This window comes from Anticarsia gemmatalis, chromosome 1 (assembly GCF_050436995.1).
Source record: "Anticarsia gemmatalis isolate Benzon Research Colony breed Stoneville strain chromosome 1, ilAntGemm2 primary, whole genome shotgun sequence".
Classification (NCBI taxonomy): Eukaryota; Metazoa; Arthropoda; class Insecta; order Lepidoptera; family Erebidae; genus Anticarsia; species Anticarsia gemmatalis.
Genome location: NC_134745.1, coordinates 14,916,121 through 14,939,748, shown reverse-complemented (window position 1 = coordinate 14,939,748; position 23,628 = coordinate 14,916,121). Strand labels below are relative to the sequence as shown.

The 23,628-nt window shown below is 36.2% G+C and overlaps 1 protein-coding gene across 1 annotated transcript in view; it reads right to left on the bottom strand.

Moving 5' to 3' along the window:
* Positions 1 to 23,628, bottom strand: part of Corin (corin serine peptidase) — a 103,677-nt gene that overhangs the window by 35,274 nt on the left and 44,775 nt on the right. The window contains exons 4-7 of the mRNA XM_076129649.1: positions 17,453 to 17,660; positions 16,647 to 17,312; positions 12,410 to 12,550; positions 10,673 to 10,867 (exon numbers count right to left, since the gene is read on the bottom strand). Coding sequence (XP_075985764.1) covers positions 10,673 to 10,867; positions 12,410 to 12,550; positions 16,647 to 17,312; positions 17,453 to 17,660 — 1,210 coding nt within the window. The remainder of the gene's footprint in view (positions 1 to 10,672; positions 10,868 to 12,409; positions 12,551 to 16,646; positions 17,313 to 17,452; positions 17,661 to 23,628) is intronic.

Genomic DNA, 23,628 nt, shown 5'->3' with positions numbered 1-23,628 from the left:
TGTGAGAATGTATACATGTAGATACATAAGTACATAAGTAATACATACAATGACATACACATGTCATTGTATGTATGTATGTACGTATGTATGTGTGTACGTACGTACGTATGTATGTATGTACGTATGTTTGTATATGTATGTATGTATGTATGTACGTATGTTTGTATAATATGTATTGTATATGCACCTTTAACTACACCTTCGGGAACAACAAGCGTGATATTATGTATGTATGTATGTATGTATGTATGTATGTATGTAAGTATGTAGGTATGTAAGTATGTATGTATGTATGTATGTATGTAAGTATGTAGGTATGTAAGTATGTATGTATGCATGTATGTATGTAAGTATGTAGGTATGTAAGTATGTATGTATGCATGTATGTATGTAGGTATGTAAGTATGTATGTATGTAAGTATGTATGTATGTATGTAAGTATGTAGGTATGTAAGTATGTATGTATGTATGTATGTATGTAAGTATGTAGGTATGTAAGTATGTATGTATGCATGTATGTATGTAAGTATGTAGGTATGTAAGTATGTATGTATGCATGTATGTATGTAAGTATGTAGGTATGTTAGTATGTAGGTATGTAAGTATGTATGTATGTATGTATGTATGTAAGTATGTAGGTATGTAAGTATGTATGTATGCATGTATGTATGTAAGTATGTAGGTATGTAAGTATGTATGTATGTATGTATGTAAGTATGTAGGTATGTAAGTATGTATGTATGCATGTATGTATGTAAGTATGTAGGTATGTTAGTATGTAGGTATGTAAGTATGTATGTATGTATGTATGTATGTAAGTATGTAGGTATGTAAGTATGTATGTATGCATGTATGTATGTAAGTATGTAGGTATGTAAGTATGTATGTATGTATGTATGTATGTAAGTATGTAGGTATGTAAGTATGTATGTATGCATGTATGTATGTAAGTATGTAGGTATGTAAGTATGTATGTATGCATGTATGTATGTAAGTATGTAGGTATGTTAGTATGTAGGTATGTAAGTATGTATGTATGTATGTATGTATGTAAGTATGTAGGTATGTAAGTATGTATGTATGCATGTATGTATGTAAGTATGTAGGTATGTAAGTATGTATGTATGCATGTATGTATGTAAGTATGTAGGTATGTAAGTATGTATGTATGTATGTATGTATGTATGTATGTAAGTATGTAGGTATGTAAGTATGTATGGATGTTTGTTACTCTTTCACGCAAATTTGACAGAACCGATTACGATGAAATTTGATATATACCTGAAGACCCAGAATAACACATAGACTACTTTTTATCCTCGAGTTCTCGAAGGATCGGGATTTACGCGGGAAGGGTTTCCACGCGGACGAAGTCGTGGGCGGCTTCTAGTATATTATACATATGTAGGTATAATAAGTAATAATGTTAGATAAATATTTACGATCACTGCATATTATAATGAATCAGTTTTTAACCGAAATAATCGTATACTTATAGATTTTACATTTTTCCTCAATAAACTCGCGATCAATCCGGTTACAAATTGTTTCATTATAAGATGAAGTTATTTATTATTACTTATTTACTTACTTACATAATATTAAATTACATTTAGGCACAACATATGATTTCCTAGTATTTGAATTGAACATTTTTAAAAGTATTTAGGAATAATTTCAACGCACCGAGCGCGCGACCTCAAGCGGACTGTGTGAGCCAGACTGAGCAAGTGTAGAGTGACGTCACACCGTCACCGAGAGCTAGCGTCGTGCGGTTACAACTTGTTTTACTTATAAATCGAAAACTAATTGACGTATCGAAGTAATTCTTTCACCAGTATTTTTTATTTTTAAACGAGAATATGGAGTGCTAAAAATTAAAATTAGGTAACATTCTCCATTGAGGTACTGGAAAGGGAGTCTTTTTTGTTATTTTAGTAACTAATATATAAACCTATTGATGATAAAATGTACAAGTAGTGTTTGTTTACTTCTACACATTATTGTGCAGAAAACAACTTAATTATTTAATTAATTGGGAAAACATATAGATATAATTGTAAATGTTGGATAAACTTAATTTATAACTTAATCTATACTTACTTTATAATCATAACAATTGAAACCATCTATGTATATTGGTACAAAAAATACAGTGACGTGCATTTTCTGAATTGTACACCATGAATGTAGAAATTGCAAGTGATGTTTTGTAACCGTTGTTTGAGCAGTGAAACAAGAAGTAGTGTCGTGTATGTATCGGGTTCAATCAATTTCGGCGGCAGTTTGAGCCCGCTGCAATCCAATCTGCTTCGCGAATCACTTTGTAATTCTGTTAGATTGGCGAACGGAACGAAAATAGAGGAAGAATACGTTCGTGGAAAGAAATATCGGTAGCGTACAACGAGATCTTTAGAAATGAAATACTTTCTTAACTTGAGATTGTTAAAATTTATTTTCAACTAGCTGACCCGCGCAACTTCGCTTGCGTCACATAAGAGAATCATAATTTTCCCCGTTTTTGTAACATTTTTCACTGGTACTCTGCTCCTATTGGTCGTAGCGTGATGATCGTTCCTCGATAAATGGGCTATCTAACACTGAAAGAATTTTTCAAATCGGACCAGTAGTTCCCGAGATTAGCGCGTTCAAACAAACAAAGAAACAAACAAACAAACAATCAAACAAACATTACCCATTAACCCCCCCCCCCCTCCGCTCTGCTAGCGTTCGGACGTGTTTTTGTTTGCTCCGTGTTTATAAATTCATTACACAGTATTTAAAGTGTTTATAGTGAATCCTTTTATGTCAAACCATATAAAAACACCGTAGTAATAAAAGCCAGTGCATCAATAAACCCTAAAGTGAGTGCTAATGACATTATTCCATAATTTATTACGTTAAAACTTCGTTAAAACACAAACTTGCAAAACTTATCGTGCTGTGTCATTGTGTATTCGACCTTGAACAATCCAGCGGTCAATGAACTCAACGACTTCGCCACTCAAGTACAGAAGACATATTTTACCATAATTATCAAACGTCACTGCGGCGTGGCGGTCAAGAGGACCGTTCAAACTGCATAGTCGCCGTGCGTCGGAGGGTCGAGTCCTACTTACGGGGTTGCTCTTTTTGTGACTATTTATATTTTAAGAAATATTTATTAGAATGTTTTCAACAAAAAGAACACCGCCCGCTGCTAAACACTCACCGTCACGATCCGAGTCTGACATTCGGGAACTATACCTAGAAGAGGACGAAAATTCTTCGACATTCAACGCGAATATTACTCAACGAGCCAAGCGCCGCTGCCCATCAAGCGAAAATACAAGAGACAACTTTGATGACTTCAAAAACGAAATAAAAGAAATGTTGCAGGATATTATGCGTTCACAAAGCTCTCGACTAGATAAATTGGAGCATCATATATTAGAGATTATAAATGTTAATTCTAAAATAGAGGAAACAAACTTGGAAATAGAGAAATCGGTGTCATTTGTGGGCGACCAACTAACCTCTCTGGAATCAAAAATCATGGGTTTCGAAAAGGAACGTAACACTATGGCCATAAAATTGAATACACTCGAAGAGAAACTAGACTCGATTGAACGGTTTAACATAAAAACTTGTGTAGAACTCCGTAATGTACCGAAACAATCGAATGAAACCAAAAATATGCTTTTTGATGCCTTACTGCAGCTCTCGAAACATCTGGAATTGAATATCCAAAAGTCTGAAATCCGTGATGTATCCCGTCAACCGTCAAAGAAAGAACAAAATAACTCATCGCTGACCGTTGAATTTACAAATACTCTAACCAAAAGCAATTTTCTGACTGCTGTTAGGAACTACAACAAACACCATCCTAATGACAAGGTGAATTCAATGAACTTGGGTATTATAGGTCCTAAAACTCCTACATACATTGCAGACTTACTAACCACCAACTCCAAGCGCCTCTTTTACCTATCTCGTAATTTTGCAAAGGCTAACAAATACCTCTACTGCTGGACCTCAAATGGACGCATACTGATGAAGAAGGACACTAACAGCCAGATCATAGTTATTAAGTCAGAATCACAATTGGAACAATTAACCGTAGCAAATAGCGCATGACTAGTAATAATATCAAATTGTAATAGTTTTCATCCTAGATATAATTCTGTTTTTTGCTTTTATAATTGTAATTTCTTTGTTATGTTTACTCTAACTAAATATAGTAACACACATTTCAAAAACAAACTCTACCTCTACACCATAAAACGACACTTCAGCACATACAAATACCTCTCACCCAAATTACTCATACACTTCATGACAAAACTACTTGTATCCAAACAATCACACCCTCACGCACACCACATTAATGCCAAAGTCATATCAAACTTGCCCATTAAACTGCCTTATACCCGATATTTAATTAATTGCCTTTTCTGTCGTGACTAATAATATTAGTAATCTAATTGAGAACATTGATATACTTTCTGTATCTGAAACTCAAATATGTTTCCCAGAACATACTCTGACTTATTTAGAGCATCCCCAATCATTCGTGAAGATCCTCTCTCAAAACATCAGGTCCATTAACTGTAACTTCCTTAACCTACAAACACTACTTCATCGCATCCCAGTCGATTGTGACCTTATAATTTTGACAGAATGTTGGTTAAGATGTTCAAGTAACGCTAATCTTCCAGTGCTTCAAAATTATACAAGATATAACACAATAAACCACATAAATCAAAGTGATGGGGTTGTAGCTTACATTAGGTCATCTATTATATCTACCTATACTGAACCGGACTTCAATGGCTCAGCCACTGGATTGATTGTAAAAATCAACACAGAGCTTGCAATTCTGTGTATATATCGTTCGCCTTCACTTGATAACATTAATACATTTCTCTCTGCACTTGATAATATACTTGCCACGCTATCAACCTTCAAATCCGTCATTATCACGGGCGATATTAACATAGATATTAAGTCCACCACCACAGATGTAAGATCACATGACTATCTAAATACTATGGCTTTTCACGGCTTTTTACCAGCATTCACTGAACCAACACGAGCCAATAACTGCTTAGACCATGTTATGTTGCGAACCAAGTCTAAAATAATAACTCTATTGTATGACACAACGCTCACTGACCACTGTTCCTCACTAGTATCCATACAGCGAATAGGACCAAATGTAACACCTCAGAAAATTTTGAACAAGGTTAACTATGCAGCACTTGACATTGCTATGAATAATATTAATTTTGCCCCCCTTTTTTTGATATCAGACCCAAATATCGCTACGGAAAATTGTATAAAGTTAATTACATCAGCACTTAAGCAATGTACTATTACAATTAAAGTACCCGCTGCCAAAAGAATCATTAAGCCCTGGATTACCCCTGGCTTACTACGCTGCATTCGTAACCGAGACACCCTGCACCGAAAATCAAAACAATCACCTCAAAATCAAACACTACTTATCACATACAGACGATACAGAAACTTTTGCACAAACATATTAAAGAAAGTAAAACGCAAATATGACACCGCAGAATTAAATAAGGCAACACATAATCCCAAGAGACTATGGGATACCATCAAGTCTATCACAAACACAACTAAACACAAAACATCCTCATCTCAGTTATTATCGCAATCATGCTCACCCACACAATCTTGCACACTCGTTAATGATTATTTTGTAAATATTGGAAAGCTACTGGCAGATAACCTTACCAATAGCCAAAGCCAAACACTACATATGCCTCATGCCTCCTCTTGCACATCATCATTTGTACTAGAAGAAACGGATATTGACGAAGTTATACGTACCATATTCTCTCTAAAAACCAATGCTGCAGTTGGCTGGGATGGTATTTCACAGCACTTTTTAAGAAGATACGCACGAACTCTTGCACCCATTCTCAGTCATATCTTTAACCTGTGTTTTCAAACTGCCACTTTTCCCACTCCGTTTAAAAAAGCGATTATTCATCCCATACTGAAAGGTGGCGACGGTTCCGTACCAAATAACTACCGCCCTATAGCCGTGCTCAGCTCTCTATCAAAGGTACTTGAACGCATAATTAACACAAGACTAGTACAGTACCTTGAACACTTTCAATTACTTTCTCCAAATCAATTTGGCTTCCGCAGAAACAAGTCCACCAGCGATGCCGTTCAAGGTTTAACCAGCTTTATAGTAGAGAAGCTTACGACTAAGAAGAAGGTTCTTACTATATTCCTGGATCTAGCAAAGGCCTTTGACACAGTCCCTGTTCCGACCCTCCTACGTAAACTAGAAAATATCGGTGTCAGAGGTCTTCAGCTGGATCTATTTAAAAGCTACCTAACTAATCGTACTCAGTATGTTACAATTGACAACCACAATAGTGAAGAGCTTCCTATCCAGTATGGCGTGCCTCAGGGTAGTATCTTGGGGCCCACGCTCTTCCTTGTATTCATAAACGAGCTCACTAACCTTAATCTATCTAATGCTAAAGTTGTATCCTTCGCTGACGACACTGCTATCACCTTTTTTGCCAACTCATGGACGGAGCTTCAAACGACTGCCCAGCTCGGCTTTGATACTACCTTGCAGTGGCTCCACACACATACACTATCGCTCAATACTACAAAAACAAATTTTATAACCTTCTCACTAAGTTCAAAATCTCAACCAACTACACCTATTATCCTTAAAGCACACTCTTCATTTAACAAACCCCACATCCACTGTAGCTGTCCTTCGCTAATCGCATTAGATCAAACTAAATATCTGGGTATCATATTAGACAAAACGCTGACCTTTAAATCACACTCAAACGCTCTTGCCAACCGGTTGCGTAAATTAATATATATTTTTAAAACTCTTAGGCATGTCACTAACCTTACAGTTATTCGCAACGTTTACTTTGCTTTGTGCCAGTCAATCCTCATCTACTGTATCACTTGCTGGGGTGGAGCAGGTAAAACCATCTTAAAACCGGTAGAAATAGCACATAGAGCAATACTCAAAGTAGCATCCTGTAAGCAAATCCGATTCTCAACCGCTACATTATACAAAGAATGGCATCTACTAAATGTAAGACAACAATATATTTTACAAACAACCTTAGCTCAACACCGTGAAACACCCATCAAACAAATTACTAAACGCCGAAAAGACAAGGTATGTGTGATACCCCCTGCGCCTTTCGCTTTCATAAAAAGGTTTTCTATTTATCTAGCCCCATATCTTTATAACAAAATTAACGCAAGATGTGAAATATATGGAATGTCGTATTTTGTCTGTAAAAAGACCATTCGTTCATTCTTACTGAACTTGAGCTATGATGAGACTGAAGCATTTTTGGCAAAATAGTTTTACACACACCCACACACACACCCACACGCACACATAAACACACACATACACAAACACACATACACACACACACACACACACTAACACACACAAACACACACACACACACACACACATAAAATGTACAAAAAAAAAAAAAAAAAAATGTGTAAAAGCAGCTTATACAATCACCGCTTACTGTTCGTCACACATATACCACAAACAAATCAAACCTACTTTCTTACAATCGAGGGAACGGGACTGTATCTCCTTAACACAGGTTAATTGTAGCCTAGCTAGGAGAACAGCGCTCCACCCAAAAATTGTAGATGTTCAATTAAATTTAAATTATATGTGCAATTTGTAAATATGCATTATTGTAAATCTGTCTGCAATCACTTTGTTCTTAAATAAACATTATTTATTTATTTATTATATTAAACAATCTCTTCAGCTTTATAATATTAGTATAGATTAGTATAGATTTAATACAATATTTCGTTTAGTTTCATACTTTCTTTTTGTCAAAAAAAAGTAAGTGTTTAATAAAAAGCACGTTGTATTTTATGGTTTGTAAATTTCACCAAAACATACCGAGTAAATCCAAAAAAGCGCATATATTTAAATTAGTAAAATTCACGAAAGTAAACAACAGAAACTACTACAAAATTTCAGTCTTGGCTTTTACTACTTATATTAATCGTTTCATTTCCACACATTCTGCCCTCAAACTGTACAAAAAAAGAGCCCAAAAATTTTTCCTCGCCCGTCTTTAGCAGGCGTATTTTAAATCCGTCTATAACACTTGAAACATTACAGGTCTGGCTAATTAACGGCCGTTTTCCACCAAGTGTCTGTTTAAGCTTGTTAATGGTATTTTAACGAGCACCTTGGATTCGGCCAATTAAACTGATTGCCCACTTCAATGGCTGCTCGCTGAGGTTCCAGTCTTCTCTTTTGAGATCCCCCTTTGTGGATTTTGTCTGGTTTTTAAGACGTTTTTTGGTTTATACAAAAGGTTTTCCGGGTTTTGTAGTTATTCAATGTTTAGATGTATTCATTAGTAAGGAAAAAATATTTAATTATTTTACTGGATTTTATTTGTAGCTCATTTTTAATTAACCCATGTCTTTGCGCGAGATATAAGCTGCCACATTTATTTTCAAAATCATTAGAACTATTCCAAACATATTAGTGTTTCAAATATTAATGGATGCTTGCAATTATTAAAACGATACGAAACCGGAAAAAACCTAAACAACTTCTAATATGAATATGTAAAAGTACAAAAATATTCATAAAGAAACATGATTACGAACGGTTTCTTTGGCAGAGAGTCCCGGAGACAACTCGACGCGTCCAATTTGCGTAGGTTTATACAAAATCTGTAAGTTTGCCGAAGAGAGTCGGACGCCTACATCCAATTTACCTTATTTGATTTCAAAAACTTATGCAGGATCACGTTCAAGTGATACCCTAACAAAACAAATTCTGTAACAGAAGAAAATGTCTCCTGAATTTCAAATTACAAATAAGATCGGAATGTGTAAGAAAATGACGTTTAAATATCATTTGAGTTAGTAATTTGTTGTTCGGTCGAAGTTAACGATGATTTTGATTGCGATGGCATAAGTAAGTATGAGTTTATTTGAGTTGAACTGTTTCTTAATGATGTGAATAATTTTGTTTAAAGCAATATGATTTTACGTTTCAATTTTGATTCTACAAAGCTTTCTTCTCTCCTGTGACTTTTTCCGGCCTATTATTAAGAGCATTCTTGCTTTAAGAATTAATGTAACATTGTAGAAAGCTACTTAAACATATAAAAAGTAAAAGCACTGTTAACTAAAAGAGATAACTATCTGTACCTATGTTACTATTTCATGTTTATATATTAACTAGCTGACCCGCGCAACTTCGCTTGCGTCACATAAGAGAGAATGGGTCAGAATTTTCCACGTTTGTGTAACACCTTTTTACGGTTACTCTGCTCCTATTGGTCGTAGCGTGATGATATAAAATATGCTTTTTTTTCACGAAAAATATTCTTAAAATTATACCGTATATAACCGTCCGTTGTTCCGTTGTCATGGCAACTGTTTTAATGGCATATCCGCCGTTAAAACAGTTGCCATGACAACGGGATTTTGTTATTTCAATGTCATTATAATATTGATAATTCGCGACTCCGGTGGCGAAACCTGAATTTTCCCGTGAAATGCGTCATTTTCCCGGGGTAAAAAGTAGCCTATGTCCTTTCTCGGGTATCAAAATATCTCCATACCAAATTTCATGCAAATCGGTTCAGTAGTTTAGGCGTGATTGAGTAGCAGACAGACAGACAGACAGACAGACAGACAGACAGAGTTACTTTCGCATTTATAATATTAGTATGGATTACTTATTCATTGAAATAGGTGCCTAAACAACCTAAGACAATACGAATTTCAAAATGTATGTCTTGTTTCCATCAGACATTTGCATTAATACATAACAATATTTTATCTCCGCAACTCGCCCTCTTCGCCCAAGCTAGCCCCGTGCCGTTATAATGAATACGACCCCTAATACTTGTCAAACAAAACTCATTTAATGAAACTTAGCATCAGTTTGAGTTGTTCCAAGTATTTATTTGACTTAAACGTGGCCATGTTTGTCGGTATCGTTGGAACTAAACAAACAACCCGGAGTACGAATTAAAGATAGATATTAATATGTTTGATGGCCAAATATTGATGTGTATCAAACTTTTGTAGTATTGGTTATTTACTCATCGTTTTGTTTATTTCCTTTTGTAGGAAAAAACGTATAGTAAAAACTATAATGCTTTACTATATCAATGTATTTGAAACTCTTTCGTTACTGAGTGACTGACTGGCTGGCTGGTGGACAACGCACAACCAAAACCAATTACTGAACGTAGAAAGTTGAAATTGTGTATAATTGTATTAAAAATCCTTAGGAAGTGTAAAGGAGCACTTAGAGAAGATTTTTCGAAATTTCCTCTAGAAGGGAGTGAAATTCCACGTGGGCATAGCGGGCGGAAAGCTAGTCTAGTTGTTTATATTTTTGCAACCTTGTGATTGGTGATTGAAACGATCTACTACAATATTCACATTTTAACGTATACCTTTCTTGTCTTGTGTATGAATGGTGTTGATAAGCATTGTACTGCGTACGAATATGTTAGATTCACTAAACAAAATTATATTTGTGAAATCGATGACGGTCTTAAAGGTTGCAAATATTATATTATAAGCGGCTATTATCACAGGACTTACCTTAAAATAAAGAATAATCATTCAATAACCAACTCACCTGCTGCGCATCTCGTTGTCCGAAATGTCCAATATAATTGGGGAATACGGTGAAGTTGTAAGGAACTCTGTGCTGTTGACAGAAGGTGACGATGACGGGGAGGCACACGCCGGGCGCGGGGTTCCTCGCCCCGGGCGGCTCGGTCGGCGCCGGCCAGGTCACCACGGTGGACCGGTTCACTACCTGCGACACGTACTGTGGGGGAAAAACTTTGGTTATTGTGAGCTCATAATTATAGACGTAATTTGTTTTTGCTAATATACATTTTTTTTTGTAACCCATTACAGTACCATTGCTGGGTATGGGTCTCCTCCCGAACGAGGAAGGGGTTAGGCCTACTCGTAATGTGCTACATATACAATCAAAGATTGTTTTATGAAATAATTAACACTGACGGTTCCCTGAGTAGAAGAGAATGAACTAGTAAGGTGATAATAGCGTGCTCATTTTTAACTTTTAGGTAAAAAGTACTTATTTAAGAGATACGTCCACGTAATGAGTATTCACCTCACTCACTCACGCAAATGAAAAATTCTCGCACAGTAATTGGTTACAAAACCACATTGTAAGGTGGAACGTTATGTCTGTCAGTACATCACACGTCTAGACGCTCCACACTCCAAAGCCTCTCAACACATGAAAAATTACTTCAAAAAATTCGTAACAAATTTTCCAGCAAAAAACAATATGTTTGTTGAAGAACGTGTCCTCGACAATGTGGCCATTGTTGTAACTCACACAAAACAGACAAAGACGCCAGGTAAGACGGAATTGTTGCCTAAAGCCTGAAGGCTTTGAGAAACGAGCACAATAATTGTTTTGTTAGCTTTGCCTTTCCAACGTTTTTTGTGGGCGAGACCGCTTTCAGCGGAAAACCTGCTCCACAATTAAGGGTTGCTGCGGCTTTTTTGTTAATTTTTATATTGTTTGGAATTGCTTTGATATCGTTAGCGCCGTACTCGCCGTACTCCCGTTCAATTAAAGGTGTAAGGCTTTTGTACCAGTTGCAACGAGAACAGTCCGTTTGTGATCAAAGACATGCCCATTATGTTACGTTTCTCACGTTTCTTTTGTAATTACATCGCGTTTTAAAATGTTTACATTAAGAACATATTGGTGAAATATATTCTTTTTGTAAACATTTTAAAAGCTAGATAAAATTAAAAAATATTAAAAGCCCAAGGAGGAAACGATCCTTCCTTTGTTAACAGTTGCTAATTGAATACAATATTTTTTATCAAATAAAATGTGTTGTCGTATGTCTTCAATAATATAAATCCTTCATTAAGAACGTTTCAATCATATGTTTGGAATCGTAAATGGAATAGGTACTAAATTTACGCGTCCTAAAATACTTCAGTCATTTTGTGAACTTAATCTTATTTGATATCATATGAGAAGATGTATTCATACCAGATATCTACGTAGTTCAAAAGTTATTTTTACCTTCACAAATTATACCAAAACATGTTCATATATGTTTATAAATATGTACTGCTTTGAACGATGTAAATAGGATGATACCACATAAGTGAAAAAATACATATTTTGTATGATACAACTTTTATAAATATGAACGATGAAAAACCTATCAATATTCAGATATGCGGAACTCAACGACTTAAAACCTCAAATAAAAATTTACTTTACAGCTAGAAAATCCCTATGTAAATCTCTCTCAATTATTTACATCGTTAAGCAACGTCATCGAGGTATAGAACAAGATGGGTGACCGACCTGTACGGCGGGGTTGGCTCGGAAGTAGGCGAAGAGCGCGCCGGTGATGGCCAGCAGCGCCACTGCGTTCAGCGCCAGCTGCACTAGACGGAACTTGTGAGGATTTGCGTCGTTGCTGGCTCCTCGCATGTCACGGAGCATCTAAGGGAAGAACGTACAACAAATATTATTAAGTTATGGTTAAACTAGTATTTTTACTACATCTGTAGCTCGATTCTCTACCACTATCGACTATCGACCACTAGCTAGCTATCGAGATAATTTAAAAAAAGATCTAAGTAGCGCTTCTAGCGGGCGCCGTAGGAAAAAAATGTAGTACATTTTTGGTGTCAAACTCTCAGCACTCGATAGTACCGGCTGTAGAAAATCGCGCTACTGGTTCCTATATTTCTAGTTATGTATTTTTATCTTTCTACTATTGTTACTAGATTTTTTCAGCAGTTTGTTTTCCCATGGGTACGATCCACAGAAATAAAGCCCAATAATAAGAAAACAAGCATTACATTGCCCTAAAGATTTGCTAAGCAGCTACAAAGTCAGCCCGTGACCATGATTGGTGTAACTTGATCGAAGCGTCGGTCAATCTTATCCGTAACCTTAAAATTTTCATCGCGTTTGAGAGATTATTTTCTGTATTTTAAAGTACCTGTCTACATATTTTTAAATTTACCGCAGTTAACTGAATTATTTTCCCAAACTTCATACGAAAATGCATGAGTAATAAATCCTATTGTCAATGGTGCATTGTGTGCAGCTTACTGGCGAGTTGGAGGCGTTATAAGTAAATTCCTTTAAACAATGGCCGCTGATAGCTCGTTTTGTCGTTTGTATTCGTATCCGGGAGTAGTGCAAGGTATGGGCGGCAACGAGAAATAAATCCAACATTATCTGTATATCCTGCCATAAAGTCGCATGAAGTTGCCTAAAATGTAATTACAATGTCTTCCTGGCCGATATTTGGACAGTTTCATTGAAACGGCGGCGGCGGACAGTTTCATTGAAACCAGACATGTATTGTTGTGCATATTGATACAGAGCGCTTTTGTCACATAATTATACTAAACGATATGTAACTACGTATCTTAATATCTTATGATGAAAACTGAAAAATATGGTTAAAAACTGGAAATCTATGAGATTCACAACCGATTACAGCATTACATTATTATACAACCATTCATAGTGAATCGAAAACTAAACGCGGCAATGTTTAACCTCAGCGCATTTTGCTGCCATACGTCAATAAGCATTAAAAAAAGCATATTCTGGTCACAAGTCTCTCTTTAATTTCAAAAACAGTCAAACCGCCCACATTCTCTACAATAACCCCTCTCTCTTAATCTGTTAGCTTGCGTTCTATCCAAAAGGCATTATCTCCAGTTGCAGTTCAGTTATGAATGGCGCGGGCGGCACGTGTTCCCGTGCGCATTGTCTCACGTTCTATGCCCGGCTTTGTACCCCGTGTTATTGTTGTTTAATCCTTTCTCGCCATATGCCGCTTAGTTTTGGAAATTAGCCAAAATATAAGCGGATTTAGATTAGAAGCTTGTGCCAAATAAAGACTTCATTTTGAATAAATTATTAGAAAATGCACACTATAATTAAAGTGATGTTTTGAAATTATCATTTTCAAAAATATCTGTTATCGAATACAAAAGAGATCATTCAGGCTTCATACATTTTTGGGCCTTTTGTCAACGGCACTGCAAAAAAAAGCAAAATAATTGCAAATAACGACAGAAGTACCATTTAGAGTAATATTTTGTTTGACATAAAAGTCGTAGGATCGCCTTGAACCAAGTTATACAAGTTTGCAGAGACATCATTTTAAAACTTGTATTGGCACTTAAAAAAGGCCAAAAATGATAAAATACGAGTACAGATTGTCTTTACTATAAACTTGACAGAGTAATGAAAAAAAATACCCACAGAAACTTTATTGTCGATCTCATAACGCCAACCCTACTCCACAAACGAAGACCGCGATACAATCAAGATGTGCTCCTTGTACGTATGTGGGGAATGCAATCTTGACTCATGTAAACAGCAATATGTGGCTGACTGTACTCTCCTTCCTGTTGGATATACGACCGGCTGTACAGTCAACTACACAGATATGTACAAAGCACTGATTAGAAACTTTGAGGCCGGCTGCGGGCAAACTTGAGACGCTCTTTAAGATTTTATGAAGAATAAAAGCAAAGTTTGCATTAGGCTTATGTGTAAGCAATATGAAATGTTGGTCTTTGAAACAACCATGTTTAAGCATTTTTCTTTATGAACAAGCATATTGCGGTACACGAACATCAAGGGATATTTTCTCGCATATGTTTTTTTAGTATCGAAATAATATTAACGAATTTAAACTCTCGTGACTTGTTCGCATAATGTTTTAATGTAGCAGGCTGACTGACTTACAGTCAGCCTGCTACATTATAATACCGAAGTAATATGTTAGCTAATAAAACTTGATAGACATCTATCAACACTTTTGATGTCTAAATCAATACATCAATCAGAACTAAGTTACTAACCTTATACATGCATTGAGCTCTAAATCGGTAGCTCTTAATAACAATTAAATAAATTACTGAACTATGCATCTTTATTTTGAAAGAATTGTATCTAAATAGATAATTCAAGTTCATACTCTATCTAACTTAAGTGTTTCAAGTCCCCTCGATATCGTCCAATCAGTTGTCTCGATTTATTTCGTTATAAAGCCGATTACGATTCTGAGGCGTTCGAATGATTGAAAATCGATTTCAATTTCTCCGTATTGTTTAATTTTCGAATAATTAATGACTTGAGAGAAGAGCCTCTTTAATTTTGACAACATTGTAATGAACGATTAATCTTTGTGCCTCTTAAAATGTTAATGTCTTCAATCATATTTTAGTCAAGCACAACCAGCGCGCTGTGTTGGCTTCTTGAAGCGTTTTATAAAAGTAACATCATCACGTAGAATATGTCTTTTGAAAACATATACAGGGACGGAACAAAACGGACAGAAGGCTTCTCATGATAAAAACCGTAGTTTCTAGTAAAAATTGCAATTTATTTCTACCGATGCGATGTTGTCGATTTCAAAAAAGAACAGCGACGAAACGAATCAGAAATATCAATACGAATAACAATTTTATTCCCGCATAACGCATAAACGGGTAAATATCAAAGCGAGATTGCTATTCAGTTATTGTGACAATAAAACGAAAAAAAAATAGCTAAAATCAAACGTGGTCGTAACAGTTTCACGTGTAATCTGGATGGTATTCAATGAAGTGCATTCGCTTTCGAGAATAAAATGAAATCTCACGTCGCAAGTGAAAAGCGGCCGCGATGTTCGAGAATTTTCGATATTAAGTGCCGCCTTTGATGGTTCCGAAGCTAAAAGTGATGCAATATGACGGTATTGCATCTCAAAAAAGGAATGAATTTCATCCTGGCATGCTTTTTGAATACCGGTATTGGCTTTGAACGCTTGTATGAAGTTAATCTGCTGCTTAAGCCACTGAAATTGCTGTTGCGGGAATGAGAGTTTGTTTCTTGTTTTGCTATTTATCAGATTTTTTATGATAAAGTCGTCTATTCACATATTCACTTTTGAGATAAATCGCTAACTAGTGACTAATATTGTTAGTAGAGACAGTAAATAACATTGGAGACTAGACTAGTACAATATCATTAGAATTACGTTTAAACTTTGAATTTAACATAGAAAATTATAACATTAAACTTAAACAGCAAGCAGCACTCTAGTCAGTGGTTTAGAATATACCTACACTACATAACGTTAAGTACATAAGTGGGAGGTATTTCCGTCACCTCCCGTGTTTCAAGCCTCGCGCTACGAAAGCTTTTACCGTAAACACAAGCGCTTAATGTGTCGCAATATTTTAATTACGACGCCGACCGCTCGCGCGCCACTAAATATTGCAGCGGCCGTACATGTCATGCACTCGTATGAGTCACATGCTGTAGTCGCTGCCTGTAGGCAGTCGGCGAAACTGTCGCGCGCTGGTGCCGCCTTTATCACGGTCTGTTGCTTCACACACAGGCTTTAACAGCTTTTCCAACTGAATGTTACTTTTTATGTTGTTTTTACTGTGATCGTCAACCGAAAAACGAGGATAAATTCTAGGCAAACAGTTTTTACTGTTTAAATCAACCATTTTTTGTAGTAAAAGCAAATAGAATGTTTGAAAGGGATATAAAATACATGCAATAATTCACTTACCCGGTGATGCAAAGACATGTTGCTTCCATTCTGGAATCGGACGATCGTCTGTAACGACGCCGGCGTCGACATACTCTTGGTAATAGATCCATTCCCTGAATCTCTGTCTTGTTGTTCTTTCAACAGAAGACCCCTCGCTATCTTTGCGTTTAAGCTCTTATTAACGTGCTGATGAGGTAATAGAGGAGCCTCCATGGTTTTCGTCGTGTATGAAGGAGAGGAGGTTTGACTGAACGAATCCGAGGATACGTTGGAGTCTTGTCGAACGCTGATGTTCGACCCTGAACTGGGAGACCGTTTGATCGGCTGGACTGGATTCTGAGGTAAAGGTGCTGGAGTAAAAGGTGTCGAATCAGGGATTCTTTGAGGGGGAGGTCTTCTTGTTTGTGGTGGCTGAGGGTTTCTGTTGCAGTCGAGACGTGGCTGTGGCTGGACTGGTGCCACTGTGCGACTGTTGCGGTTGCCGTTAGGGTCTGTCGTCGGCGCTTGTACTGGCGGTCGTGGCGGTGTGGGAGGAGGTACTCGTCTTGGAGGCTGTGGCGAGGACCGCCGGGGAGGAGCTGGTGGAGGGACTGGCAGAGGTGTGGGTGCAACAGTCGCTGTGGTGCGCTGAGGGACGGGCGGCGGCTGTGGTTGCACTGGCTGGATTTGTGGAGGTGGCTGGAGCTACAACAACACAATGCTTTGTCATAAATGCAAGGCAAGTGTAAGCTATAAGTGCATTAGTGCAAACTCTTACTTTTAAACGCTCTCTTTTTTGTGATACTTTGTAATAAACTTAAAAATATATTTTATAAATGTCATACCTTTAGTATAGGCCTAGTGGGCGCGAGCCTGGAGGGCGGGCAGTAGGGCAGCGCGTCGGACGGGCAGTACACGAAGCCCGAGGGCCGCTGCGGCTGCGCCGGCGCGCACGCCGCTGTCGAGTGTCTGCGAGGAGTGCCAGCACTCGGTCGCAGTAGTTCTAGGAGTTTCTCGCCAGGTGTCGCTGCTAGACTTCCTGCGCGGCCGCATCTGTTGAAAAAGGTTACTGTTCAGCTTGATCCTTCTTAAAATATTTTAGTAGGTAAAAGATATTCTTAAGTAAATGGCTTATAATGTTATCAATCTACTACAACGTTTTATTAAGACCTCTGTGATGTGTATGTGATGGTATTTCAACACTGTGTGCATTGTGTGCAAGCAACGCGGCAGGTAACGTAAATTAAAAAACAGAAATTATGTACGCACGGGGTGACGAATTGTTATGCTCTTAACGATTAATTTTAAATTAGACGACTTCTTCAAAACGGTAAACAAAAGCCTCAAGAAATTATACAGCAATCATAGGTGTAGATGTGTAGTGTAAGCTACAGTGTCCAGTTATCATCGAGATGTTGGTAATAACGCGTAGCAGCGGTAATTACATGTCCGGCGCGTGAATGGACTGTGCATCAAACTGCTACGTCAGCGCTGGGCGATGTGCGCAGCTTTGTTTATTGAATTGAACAACTACTGCTGTTGTTGTTATGAATGTTTGCCTTTTACTTTTGTAGGAGATGATTGGTGTAGAGTTAAGGATGAGTATTTTAAATGCTTTGTACGAAGATTACGAAATAAAGGATATTTAAAATTCGAATTTGATGCAGTTTAAACTTTAAATTATAAATCCCAAATGCTTAACAAAATATTCGAGAGAGCGTCATTTCATTTTCTTTCTTTAATATTAGTGATCAGTGATCAACGTACAAGAAATGCATAAAATACTTTCTAAAATTTTCAATATGGTTTAATGACTGTTATTTTAACGGATTACAACCGGAACCGATCTTTAACTTGCTATCAGTAAAACGTAGACAATCATCTTTATATTAGGTACAGAGTGATAACCTATATCAAGAATGTCCGCATCATTGCAGATAAGACTGATAACTTAAAACGCCAAAGAAAACTATAAAATTACTCGAAATATTATAAAAAAATGACATCTCTATATATTACAACATTGATGTGCTATATACCACATCAAGCAATGTGATGTTATTTTTCTCAGGTAAAAATTCAGGAGCGATTTACGTGAAGTTGTTTAATTACACTCGACGCGGTATTGAAAGTAGTCCATTAGTGAAGTCAATGACACACGTAATGGCCGCGTTCGTGTTGATTGCTCGTGATAGTCGTGATCAAAGGCCGCCTCTCATTGACCCGCCATCCATTTGCTCTGGACTTTTCCATGCTCGAAAAACAATGTTTTTTTGTAAAGAATTGTGAGTGTTCATGACGATAGGTTGAATATATTGCAATTGTAAGGAAAATAGTATGTCTTTGCTCGCCTTATGTAAACTACTGGAATTCAGCTGCATCCGGTGAGACTGGAAGCCGAATCTAACATAGTTGGTAGAAAGGCAAGGCTGTTTATAATGATCTTGTAATTATGAAAAGATTTATAAATATGAAACAAAAACAAAAGTGTTTTTAGGGATAGTAGCAAAGTAGCGTTCCTTTGTTTCTCCTTGCTCCCATAGAAAAAAGGCGTGACTTTATATCTGTTTTACGTCTTTTAAGAATTCAAGATCAATTAATACCGGTTTCACTGATAAAATATATTTATTTCCTTCCAAACTCGTTGCCAATGCTGAATTGTCTGGTAAAACTAAAACTACGTCTACCGCTACAAGTCTCGTAAGTTCCAAACAGAACACAAGAAATGAATCACAACGGATCACTTTGTACAGCGACCACATTTCGACATACATGGATCGCTGTAAGAGCGCGTTTACACGGCATATTTATATGCGACAAAAACGGAATCTGCATGATATTATGATGCTTTCCGTGCCTTAAATTCTGATTGTCGCGACTGGAAAACAAACGTGAGAATAAAGCAGAATAAAGATGCGTTTTAAGTTTGTTTGTATTGCTGAATAAGTATGTGAATTTTGGTGTATTCACTATTATTTTCAGGCCAAAACGGCAATAGGTCTGATTTAAAGTGAACATTTGTATCAAACTATTCGATGACAATTGAGTTTATAGATACAGGTGAGTTGAGTTCTACAAATGTGTACTTTGGCAATACTGAATTTTGTATGGTTTGTTTCATATCGTTTTTTTTTGCGTTTAAACAGCGTTAAACGAGCGATATTTCCACCGTGTGTAAACTCCGTAACAACTAAACACATCTTAGCAAAAGCGTGTACAAGTAATAAGTAGTACAACATCAATTTCTCAGGGCCCTTTACTTAACAGCCTCCCCAATTTCCGGCCGTCTGGCTGACAGTTTATTAATCTAAACAACGTCACCGGCTGTGACGTAATGCCGCGTCATAGCCGCTCGTCTTCACTGTGCCGTAAAATACTGTAAGATTATGAATGCGAAGTAGAGAGCTATTGTTTTATACTAAGGTAAATGTGTGTAGAGATTGGATGAAATTCTTGAAGTAGTAAAGGTAAATTTATTCATAAACTTTGTTAGCATTGTATTTATATAAACGCATAATTATTGAAGCTATTTTCGGTCTGCAGTCTCGATATATTTTCAACTGCTTATCTAGCGCAGTGTTTTAGGCTACTTCCCGCTACGACGTCGTGGCTTCATTTCTTCCTCGGAACAATTATTTGTGTGATCCACAAATAATTGTATTGGGGCTAGTTATACTTTGTGTCTATTGTTTATATGTTTGTAAAAGTCCTCGCTACACAAAAGCAATTCGTAGAGCGGGAGTATGAAAATGTACTAATAAGTGTTTCAAAAATAATTTAATTTGTTATGTTTATTAGTCGTATGGTTACTACAGTGTAATTTATGATTACTAATTTGACTTTTTAACTTGACCGTTGTTGTATTTGAACCGTCAAAATATATTTATTTTCCTAGCCCAGTAAAATAAATTACAAAACATTCTTCAAAAATCTTCTATTCAAATACGATAAAGTATGTTTTCAGCCGCGTTTAATAACGAGCGGGCTTATCACAATACCATTACAAATAAACCCAATTACAATTCGCAATTTGTTCAGCGACTTTTGTCGGCGACTGTACAAAGGGGGGCCGACAATAGCACGACAACAAAGTAGCGTTACATCCTTCTTCGATTCAGGGAACACGTGGTCGGGCTTAGATTGTAATCAGTCGGTATTAAGGCTTCTTGCTAACTACGTACTACTATTACTAAGAAACGTGTGCTTCTAGAGCTATTTAGAAGTAAATACTATAAACATTTTAAGTTATATTGTTGATTTTTGAATTTTTAGTTCGAAAGTTTCGCACTTAGAAATAATTTATCTTGTGTCGCGGATTTCCTCCAAATAAACAATTTTATATTTTGTGTTTACTGATTTGTTTATATATGGGGCTATGGGGGTTTTCAGTTTAGCTTTTTGCCAGGAATTTTGTTACCTGTCAAGGAAAAATATATGTTACTGGGATAATGCTAATATTCCTAGTTCCATAAGGTGCATCGGGCTCTGACAACAACCGAGATTTTAAATTGTAATTGTATAAACTGCTTGCAAAAAATGCTAAATAACATTCATTATTTTTGGGTTTTTAACTGGTAGTCACTATACCAAAAACAAACAACACTTTGTTTCGTAAATGCTTTTTACATATTCATTGCGTGTGGCAACTAATAGGTTTTAATATTACGACAACACGACAACACAGATATTGATAAGTAATGCCTTGGATACAAACATTAGCTTGACCGACGAATCCTTTAACCGATTTAGGTCACCGAGGTGAGTCCGAAAACATTGATTCGTTTTTTTAAACAATTAGAACTCATAAAGTAAGTCTGAAAAATTCAAACTTTGATGGACTCGGAAGTAATAAACTGGACTTGATAGAACAATTTATTGATAACTCAAAAAAATTGCTTCGTTGGACGTACTAAGATCATCTTGAACACGCTACATCACGGACCTCATCACTGTACTTGAGATAAAGTAGTACCAGCGTTCATAATTCAGTAAGCGACTTATAAGAAAGAACGAAATATTTAGTTTTGTTATCGCACGTCAATGGGAGACTCCTTCAATTGATCAAGTGCTACAAATAAAAACCATTGCCATCTATTGATATGCATGCTAAGTAGAGTGAGTAGTAGAACGTACAAAATAAAAAATGAATTATAAACATCACTACGTTCGGGCTATGGCGGACAGACACGTTAAACTTATAACATCCTTCTTTTTGCATCGGGGATAAGAAATACTATTTATTAAACACTAACTTTAAATGAACTAGTTCCTAACTAAAACACTACTAAATTCCTAGAAAAGTAAGTGAGATAATTATACGTCTTCAAATAAACTCGCTCAGTACTACTTGAAATAAAACGACATTTCGCCTGATAAAGTTAAGATAGAAGTTGTTGAGAAATTAGCGAGACATCATCTTTTACCAGTATTACAAGTGGGACAATTTACAAAATGAAATTTGTCGCGGCAAGACGCGAGTTGCGAACTTGAAGGAACGCAAATTGGTGTGATTAATTGTGTTCCGCATATGTTCCGGCGACGTGTCGGCTCCGATAGACATACTCGATGTGTTCAGAGAATACTCTTATTGATTCACAAGAACTGTCTCAATATAGAAACTATTGACAGGATAGAGAAATATAAATGATTTGTCGGAAAAACTTATTTTGGAACTAAGCTATACCATGCTAAGGATTAATAATTTGTAAGAATAAAAGGTCTATTGATGAACCCTCGTTTTTATTCTTACGGTTTGAAACTGATATTTTCATAATATGATGTTTTGCCATTAACATGTTATTATTATTTTCTCCTCTTATAATAAGGCTAGTAGTAAAGCGAGTCAGTTAAACATTAATATGTTTTAAATTTCTGGTAAATTCTTAAAATCTTTCTCACAGAAAACTTCTCAAGCAGTTAGTAGCCAGTAGCCCAGATAACAAATATTTATACCCGGTAAATTGCATAGACTAGTTAAACAAAGTTATGTTACAAATTAAAACCTACGGAGTCTTAAAAGTAGTTTAAACAGTCGAAATAAAGTAACTACAGTTAGCAGCAGTTGTTAGTTATTTAAGAATATGATCGCTAGTGCGACAGTTTGACCTTAAAGTCGTGGAATTATTGCCACAAATGACTTGGAACCGGTCCAAGTTGTTGCGTCGGAACACTCGTAACGAGCCAGATACGATTACTTGTTATGTAGGTATGCTTGCTAACAACATCGAGTTTTTAAAGACTTTTTAGTAAGCTAACTAGCTAACTACAAAGGTCTTTTAAAGCATCATCTTGTGACTATGATCAGTGTTGCCCGATTGAAACGTCCTGCAACAAATGAGATATCGTAACTTTAAGATTTTCATTGTCATACATCGATGATGCTTTTTCAAAGAGTAGATTATGAATGCTATGGAATGATGAAGTATCTTTCTGCAATCCCTCGTTTAGTTTACAATACTCTTGAACTATAAAGATAATAACTTAAAACTTGATATGTTATGAATTCTAATATGCGTTATTAGACAGTATTGTCAGAAGATCACAAAGCGGCCACCTCTAGGTTTGAAACTTAGATAGGTATGTGTAGCAATCGACGATGGTAAATTACTTTATTATTGAGAGAAAAAAATACATGTTAAATATATAATTTAATGAACTTTATATCACATAACTGCTTTCTGTCTTCTTTCAACTATCTCTGTTACATAACCATCTCGTTAGCGAAGAGATATCATTTTAGTTTCAAAATTAAATAAAATGCAAAAATAGCATTTTTCTATTTCAATGCTGAAAGTGAAATTGCAATTAAGTTAAGACAAGCTGACCCAAAGGTTTCAAAGAAAAATTACATTACAATAACCCTTATTTTTTTAGAATCATCATACGAATCACGACTTTTTAGAATTTAACATTAAAATGTAAAAGATACCCTACTGAAGTTTTTAATAATATTTTCTTTTTAAACAACCTTACTCGCAAAACCCGATATGTATATTTTAAACTATGGTACATTACGAAACAT